The sequence below is a fragment of the Etheostoma spectabile genome, chromosome 16 (genome assembly GCF_008692095.1).
Source record: "Etheostoma spectabile isolate EspeVRDwgs_2016 chromosome 16, UIUC_Espe_1.0, whole genome shotgun sequence".
In the NCBI taxonomy this organism is placed as follows: Eukaryota; Metazoa; Chordata; class Actinopteri; order Perciformes; family Percidae; genus Etheostoma; species Etheostoma spectabile.
In genome coordinates, this window is record NC_045748.1 from 25,061,756 (window position 1) to 25,070,660 (window position 8,905).

General features: G+C 41.4%; 1 protein-coding gene across 2 annotated transcripts in view; it reads left to right on the forward strand.

Annotated features, from left to right (window-relative positions):
* The window catches only part of tln1 (talin 1), a 113,507-nt gene that overhangs the window by 66,463 nt on the left and 38,139 nt on the right, over positions 1 to 8,905 (forward strand). For both annotated transcript variants that reach the window (XM_032540168.1, XM_032540169.1), the window contains 7 exons: positions 271 to 373; positions 2,271 to 2,479; positions 3,205 to 3,324; positions 3,896 to 4,093; positions 5,772 to 5,911; positions 6,002 to 6,095; positions 7,380 to 7,469. In XM_032540168.1, the coding sequence (XP_032396059.1) occupies positions 271 to 373; positions 2,271 to 2,479; positions 3,205 to 3,324; positions 3,896 to 4,093; positions 5,772 to 5,911; positions 6,002 to 6,095; positions 7,380 to 7,469 (954 nt within the window). The remainder of the gene's footprint in view (positions 1 to 270; positions 374 to 2,270; positions 2,480 to 3,204; positions 3,325 to 3,895; positions 4,094 to 5,771; positions 5,912 to 6,001; positions 6,096 to 7,379; positions 7,470 to 8,905) is intronic.

Genomic DNA, 8,905 nt, shown 5'->3' on the forward strand with positions numbered 1-8,905 from the left:
AGTGATGTCATTTTCTGAACTTACCGGACTGTCCTTGCTGCTCTATTACTTGTCTTTACCCACTTAGTCATTGTACCCACATTGTTGGTTATTATTTATCTACACTCCCATTGTCTTAGTATTTTGTGAATGCACCAATAGTTGACCCTACAATATCCACCCTGATATATTTCGTCAAAAACATTGTGATGTTTGATTTTCTCCATGTCCCCCAGCTCTAGTATAAATCACAGTGTTTTTCTTCCCATGTCTCCCTGCTGTGTTGTCCAGCCTGAGAAATGCTCCCAGGATCTGGTGACCAGCACCAAGGCTGTGAGCTCGGCCATCGCCCAGCTGCTGAGTGAGGCCACCCAGGGCAACGAGAACTACACAGGTGGGTGTTGACCTTGTCTACATCCTTTGCCACCCGAAATTCCGCCGTATATCCGTATCCTTCAGCTTTATTTGTGTTGCCGTTCTAAATTCCAGTGGATTTCTGAGGAGTATGGTTTCCTGGTCCTCAGATCTCTGCAGGGTAAATCCAGACAGCTAGCTAGACTATCTGTCCAATCTGAGGACTATGGTTACCTGGTCCTCAGGTCTCTGCAGGGTAAATCCAGACAGCGAGCTAGACTATCTGTCCAATCTGAAGACTATGGTTATCTGGTCCTCAGATCTCTGCAGGGTAAATCCAGACAGCTAGTAGACTATCTATCCCTCTGAAGACTATGGTTACTGGTCCTCAGATCTCTGCAGGGTAAATTCAGACAGCTATCTAGACCATCTGTCCAATCTGAGGACTATGGTTACCTGGTCCTAATCTCTGCAGGGTAAATCCAGACGCTAGCTAGACTATCTGGCCCATCTGAGGACTATGGTTACTGGTCCTCAGATCTCTGCAGGGTAAATCCAGACAGCTAGCTAGACCATCTGTCCAATCTGAGGACTATGGTCACCTGGTCCTCAGGTCTCTGCAGAGTAAATCCGACAGCTAGCAGACTATCTGTCCAACTGAGGACTATGGTTACCTGGTCTCAGATCTCTGCAAGGTAAATCCAGACAGCTAGCTAGACTATCTGTCCAATCTGGGACTATGGTTACCTGGTCCTCAGATCTCTGCAGGGTAAATCAACAGCTAGCTAGACTATCTGTCCTATCTGAGGACTTGGTTACCTGGTCTCAGATCTCTGCAGGGTAAATCCAGACAGCTCGTAGACTATCTGGCCTATCTGAGGACTATGGTTACCTGGTCTCAGATCTCTGCAGGGTAAAACAGACAGTAGCTAGACCATCTGTCCTATCTGAGGGACTATGGTTACCTGGTCCTCAGATACTCTGCAGGGTAAAATCCAGACAGCTAGCTAGACTATCTGTCCAATCTGAGGACTATGGTTACCTGGTTCCCTTTCATTTATAAATGAAACTACTGCCACCCAAATGTTTCTAGAGTAGTTACATAGTGTGGTATAGACCTACTCTATCTGTAAAGTGTCATGGGATAGGTCATGTTATGATTTGACACTATAAATTAAATTGGATTGAAATGTTGGAAATTAAAATACAAGTTTTTTTTTCACAAAAAAAAAAATAAAATATGTTTTTTAAATGGATTTCACAAAGAACTGAAAATACACAATATAACTGAACAGTGTTATAGACATGTCATCTGTCGAGACCGAGTCAAGTCTCGAGTTCCCATTGCTGACTACAAAATTGTGAAATTTTCAAATCCCTTTTTAAAACTCAGCTCATCAAAGGTTGTTTCTCTCTGCTTGTTTATACAATGAAAACAAAGTTTATTGCAGCCTTTTCTTTTATTCCAGCAGTTTATAGTTCACAGTGCGATTTTTCCACATGCCCATTTTATTTTATGCCATTTATTATGTCAGTCTTCTTCTGTCTTAAGACCAATGCCAAGTAAGGTTACAATGCAATGCCAAGTAAGCTTGTTTTGCACCTTTGCTTAATACTGGACCAAAAGACATTGTTGTTTCCATCAGTCACTTTGACACAAAAACAGGAAAATATGGTCCAGGTTGGAACAGGTCCTATCATTCCTGCGGTATGAGCTGAAATCCCTCTCCCTACCAGTGTGCAGTGTATTTAAAAATAAAATACATTGTGTTCAGTGGAGGAAAAAGTAGTAGATATTTCAAAATAATACATTTTTAAAGCTGTAATTGCAATACCGTGAAACCTTGATATTTTTGCTGAAGCTTGTCATACTGTCAGAATCTTGCGCCGGCTCATGTCTACACTAAAGTTGCCCTCCTCTCTCCTGTGTGATCCAGGCATGGCAGCCCGAGACGTGGCCCAGGCTTTGAAGTCCTTGGCCTCAGCCGCCAGAGGAGTGGCCGCCACCACTGGCGACCAAGCAGCGCGGAACGCTGTGCTCGACTGTGCCGGGGACATCATGGATAAGTCGGCCAACCTGATCGAAGAGACCAAGAGGTCCATCGCCAAGCCAGGAGATGCAGAGAGTCAGCAGCGGCTGGCCCAGGTCAGGAACAGACTGAGGCTACATCTTTACTGCTACCTTTTGGTTTATATATATTACTGCTGTCAAACGATTTAAATCTTTAATCGCAATTAATTGCATTAATATCTTAGTTAACTTGTAATTAATTGCAATTAATCCCCCTTTATTTAATTTTTTCTAAGGCTTTAAAGTCCCTGGCCTCAGCCGCCAGAGGCTGAATCTATTCTTTGAAACATAATGAAAAGTGGCACAACTCACTTTGTGCAAATGTTTTTTTAATTGGAAACAACATTGGCATATAGCCCACTGTAGTGTTAAAGACACCCCCTTCCCCCCCTTTTAGGGCTTTCAGGTGTCAGTCCTGACTGATTATCTTTTCCCTGATAGTTGTATTATATTTCTGTTGGCAGATTAGACATAAGACAATCACTCAGTGACTCAGTGACTTACAGAGACACACACAAACGTTTTTGACTCAGGTAATTCAATTTGTCGGTCTGTCTGTTCGTCTATCTGACTGACTGACTGTGTGTGTGTTGGGGGGGAGACTGACTGACTGACTGACTGACTGTGATTGATTTTGTGTGTGTGTGTGTGTGTGTGTGTGTGTGTGTGTGTGTGTGTGTGTGTGTGTGTGTGTGTGTGTGTGTGTGTGTGTGTGTGTGTGTGTGTGTGTGTGTGTGTGTGTGTGTGTGTGTGTGTGTGTGTGTGTGTGTGTGTGTGTGTGTGTGTGTGTGTGTGTGTAGGTGGCTAAGGCTGTGTCTCAGGCCCTGAACAGATGTGTGAACTGCCTTCCTGGCCAGAGGGATGTGGACAACGCCATCCGCACTGTGGGCGAAGCCAGCAAGACTCTCCTGGGTGACTCTGTGAGTGATCAATCACAACAACCCCGTCTCATCCAAATGAAGCCTTCTGAATTCTGAGAACAGTGGAAAATTTGGTTTTGAATCAGATCATTGGTTCCTAAATTCCGTAGAAGCCGCTGTACTTCCAGGGGCTTGTTGTGTTGCAGCTACGGAGCACAGTAAGCGGAACTCTAAAGTGTGGCTTTATTTAATTTTGAAAAAGCCGGGTAAAACGGTAAATCCCCTTTGAATCAAAGTGAAATTTTCTTATCTGTGAAAAAGCTCATGTGACCCATCACAACTCTGATAAGAACCAGAATTAAAAGAAAGAATTGGAATCAGAATTGTTAAAATCAAAACAATGCCCAACTCCACTGTCTGCCGTGTTGTTTTAGACGCAATAAATTATATATTTAGCTACAAAAAGCCTGGAAGTCGGGGAGATTGTTATGGAGATTATGCACCGTCTGGTCTCGCTCATTGGTGTGAACTGGCATCTTTCATAACGCTGCAGACCGGCGCGTTGCAGGTTTACGCTCGTCTGAACTGGGCTTCACAGCTCTTATTATCCTTTCATTTCCCCCTCTTGTAGTTCCCGTCCAGTGGAAGGAGCTTCCAGGAGGTCCAGGCTCAGCTCAACGAGGTCGCGGCCAGTCTGAACCAGTCAGCCAACGAGGTGGTCCAGGCGTCCAGAGGGACCACCCAGGACCTGTCCCGGGCCACCAGCAAGTTTGGCCAGGACTTCAGCAACTTCCTGGACGCTGGCGTTGACATGGCCGGAACATCCCAGGTCAGTCTAATGAGAATGCAGCAAAATGAAAATTCATTTCCGCATGCTTTCCTACAGTTGCTTATTAAAAGCGAGCTTTCCATACAAAAACATAGCCTACATGTGTCATTGGTATGAGAGAAAAAAAAAAATAGATTTTTATTTTGTCTGGCTCGGACACAAATTTCTGAATGCCTGTCAGGCTTGGGCTGGGTTTGGTCACGGCTATGTCAGACGTGGACTGGGCTCAGACCCGGCCCGATCCAGACTCTACTACACACCAGTGATGTTGGCTGTGGCTAGAGATAAAATGGACCAAAAACCTTCCAGTAGAGGGGGCTGCAGCTATTAAGTTACTCTGATCCCACTCACCAAGGGAGAGTCGGGTATGGCTGCAGCCTGGAGATCTCCCGTCTCATGCCATCCCGGCTGGCGCTGTCCCCGAGCTTTGACTTTTCCAAAAAAAAAAGACTGAAGGCAGTAAAGGCAATACTAGGTCGACAAAAGAGACATTAGAACTAAGGAAGGAAGTATGCAGGAACAGGTAAAAAAAAAAAAAAGACAAACACTAAAAACAAAAACAAATAAAAAAAGCCACAAACTTCAGTAGGAAAAAGGAAGGAAGTAAAGCAAGAATGGGTTGAAAATAACAAAAAACTTTAAAAAACAAGAAGTTGCAAAGGAATGGGAAGTAAGGGAAGAATATGTCAAAAATAGTAACAAAACTTTGAAAAAAAACTTTGGAAAAAACGCGACACAAACTTCAAGCAAAGCCCCAAACTTGTAGAAAAAGACAGTAGGAAAATGAAAGGAAGTAAGAAAGAAGAAAGGAATTATGCAGGGATAGGTCCAAAAAATTACAAAAAGTGTCAAAGACTTAAAAACAGTGACACATTTCTATAACAGTGACACAAACTTTGAGAAAAGCTATAAACTTGTAAAAAAGAGACGAAGGAAGGAAGGCAACAATAGGTCAAAAGAAGGACCCAAAGGTCACATTTTAGGTAGAAAAAATGTCTCCATGAATAATGGTCTGGTCCAACAGCCTGGGAACTGAAAAACATTTCAAATGTTTCGAATCCATCCCTTAATTAATTCATTCAACACTTTTGTTGGCGTGTCTATTGTTTGCGTTAACTTTGTTTGCCTTTTTATTTTGTAGTTTTTATTATTATCTTTTTGTCTTTTTTTGCTTTTTTTATTGTTACCTCCCGTTCTGTAGAGCCGGAACAATTCCAAATGTTGCGGTACAATTCATTTTCTCACAAATAATTGTGATTAACGGTCTCTTTCAGTCAAAATTGAGTTCAGTTAAGAACATTTCTTCATGTACTACTTTTCCTTTAACCCTCCTGTTATCCTCGGGTCGGATTTGAACAATTTTTAAAAAGTTACTATATCAGAAATGTTTCATAGTCATTTCTGTTGCCATGCAAGTGTCAACAACTAGCGTAGCTTTAGCTCAACAGTCCGACCAAAAATGACTTATATCATTATTACAATAATATTATACTAGCAGTTTATTACGGTTAAACAAAGAAACCACAATAACGTTAAATAAAAAATTGAAAATTGGACAATTATGTTTCAGACCTACCGTTGTGTGTATTTTTACTCAATGATGCACTGCACAGCACCTTGTAACCATGGTTTTGAAAGGCACTATAACTGTACATGCCTCCGTCCTCCTCTCCTCCAGTCTAAAGAGGACCAGACGCAGGTGGTGTCCAACCTGAAGACCATCTCCATGTCCTCCAGCAAGCTGCTGCTGTCAGCCAAAGCCCTGTCCACTGACTCCAGCTCGCCCAACCTCAAGAACCAGCTAGCAGCGGCCGCTCGGTAACAACCACTCTGCTCTCCGGCTCTTTGACTGCCACGTCGTTTTCCCGCCTCCTCTGTCCTCACATCTCTGTGTCTTTGTGTCCACAGGGCAGTGACGGACAGCATCAACCAGCTGATCACCATGTGCACTCGGCAGGCGCCCGGTCAGAAGGAGTGTGACAACGCTCTCCGAGAGCTGGAGGTAACAGCGACCAGCGTACAGCAGTCCATCTGTTACAGGGGTCTTCAACGTTTTCTAGGCCAAGGACCCCTTAGCTCAATTAAATTTGATTTATTTTGTCAAATCACAACAGGAGTTATCTAAGGACACTTTACAGACAGAATAGACCAAACGCTGTAATGTGTTGTTACGCAACATGTTAAAAAGATCCAACAATTTCCCACGAGCAAGCAAAGAGAGAGAGGAGTAGGGACCCCCTATGTATACTGTATAAAATGAAGTTGCATGTTAAACTGGGTGGGATGGATGAAAATGAATGAATAATAATATATATTATTAATATGTACAGTACATATTTATACATTATGTGGAAGGCACAGTAAATCCCTAAGCTTAACGGTATAGCTGCCATAGTGGATACCTTATCAATGGCAGACTTATCTTCAACGTGCAAATGAAATGTTTTTTTTTCTTTGCTATTTTAATACTTCAAAAGATTTTTTTTTTTTTACATAATTTGGTGGCCCCCCTAGGGGTCCCGAACCCCTTGTTGAATATCTCTAAGACACAGAGCAGGGATCCCCCGCTACATACTGTATATTGTTTAAAATGAAGCTGAATATTAAACTGGTTCTACAATAAACATGCAGGGCGTTATAAGACTTTATACATACTGTAACTTTTTAATGCATGGCATACTAAGCTTTTAGAATAGCCTAATAATTGTTGCCATGAGTTTATAAATCACATATATTAGGATGAACTGGATGTGTGGATGGCTACCTTACATACAGGCCAGTTAGCTTATCATCACAGGGATTTATATTTTCTATTAATATACAGTATGTTGGATTCATGTTAAGACATTTCCATTTCTGATAAAACTGACATGTGATGTGCTGAGGTGCATTATTCTTAAAAAACTATCTACCAAACCAATGAGTTTTTAGATATGTCTCATGATATGTTGTTTCTATAAGTGTATTATTGGACTTTTTTAAGGAAGGAAAAGAAAATCCCAATACTATTGAATCGCAACACTTCTAGAATAACACGTAAAAATAATCGCAATATAAATCCAATCAACACCCATGTATTGGGAAAAGGTTGAATCGGGAGACAAAGGCATATCGTCCCAGCCCTAAAAGATGGACTAGGAAATGATTGACAGTAGAGACAATGTATAAACCAAGAGATAACTGGCAGCTTCATGTTCAGCTGAGATGTGTAGGCACATTGTGTTGTCCTTGTGTGTCTGTGTCTGTGAGTGTGTGCACACTGTGACTGTGTTGTGCCTGTGTCCAGTCGGTGCGGGGGATGCTGGACAACCCGACGGAAGCCATCAACGACCTGTCGTACTTTGACTGCATCGACAGCGTCATGGAGAACTCTAAGGTAGGACGTACTGTACATCACTGCTGCTCTCCTACAGGCTTTGGTTCTCTACCTTCATTTGTTACTCATCTTATTTCCCTCGGTTCACCCGCCGCATTTTTTTACTTCTTTGCAAAAGGATGCATTCATTGTTGTAAAAAGACTACTTTTTTCTAGTACTACTCACTTTTTCTCTCACATCACACTCCGTGCTGCTTTGCTGCATTCAGATGTATGTTTATTTATCAGAGGAAGTGCTGTCCCTAGTGACAATAAAGCCGTCTTTCCCCAGAATTTAAAGGATCCCAGTGAAATTCCTGTAGCCCTCGTGTTGTCTTCGGCTCAAATTTGACCCATTTTCCAAAAAGTTTCTATATCAGAAACTTTGTTTTTTTCAACTAAATTGTGGGGGAAACAATAACGTGGAGGGGTCCATTAAACACTCTTCCCAAGTAAAATACATTATCAGTTCAGTAATTCCGTTGAATTTAAGTTTTTATTAAATTTTATAGCATTTGAAAAAATATATTTAAAAAAATTGGGGGGGGGAAAGTGCCAAAAACATTGTGAATTGCAACAAAAAAAGTAGTTTTAATTTTGAGAATCAAGAAGTTGCATGGTCAACGGGAAGACAACACAAGGGTTAAAGTTACATAATGCTTAATGGTACGAATTATTTCAAAATAACTTCTACTGGAAAAGTCTATGTTATGTACTAATTATAGAGACTTCCTCAGACTGTTGTCTTACTCAGACTTTAGTTTTGCTGAGTTTATCAGCAGCTGTTAGTTTTGTCGGTAAAAAGATACAGAGTGAGATTGTATCGTCTTTCCAGATCTTTCCAGTCATCTTTTAAACATCACGTCCATGTTTCTCGGTCCTTCCAGTCACCCTGCTGTAAAGCAGTACATCTACAGTGGAGTGTTTATGATACTAGTACTGATACATGATCGTTACCTATACCACAATCTTAATGAAAGAAATATCAACATGTCATCTTTAGTTCATTTAACAAAAGAAGCCAAAGCTCTGAAATGTTAAATGTCACCTAAATAAAAGTGGCCCTAAAAGAGCTCCATAAGTAGAATGAGAGGTTTTTGAGTTATTTCAGAAACTGTCTGATACTGTCTGAAAGATTAGTCAAACAAGACAAAAATTCTGAGCAGACATTTGATGCAAGCGTTCAGTGCTTGTGAGTTGCTGTTTTTTTCATTTAATTTCTTATACAGGAAAGGATTAAAAGTAACACTAAGTTCCAGTTTAAACGGGCCTGAATCAGTTTAAAAACTGGTTTCCAGAAGGTTCCTGTTCTGCACAAACATAGAACACAGTTACGGGCCATGAAGATAGAAACACTTGTACAGGACATTATCATAGGCTAGACAAATGCAAACAACTAAAAACATACCCTGCAGCATTTCCTTCCTTAACTATGGGCCATAACTGACACCTGTTTC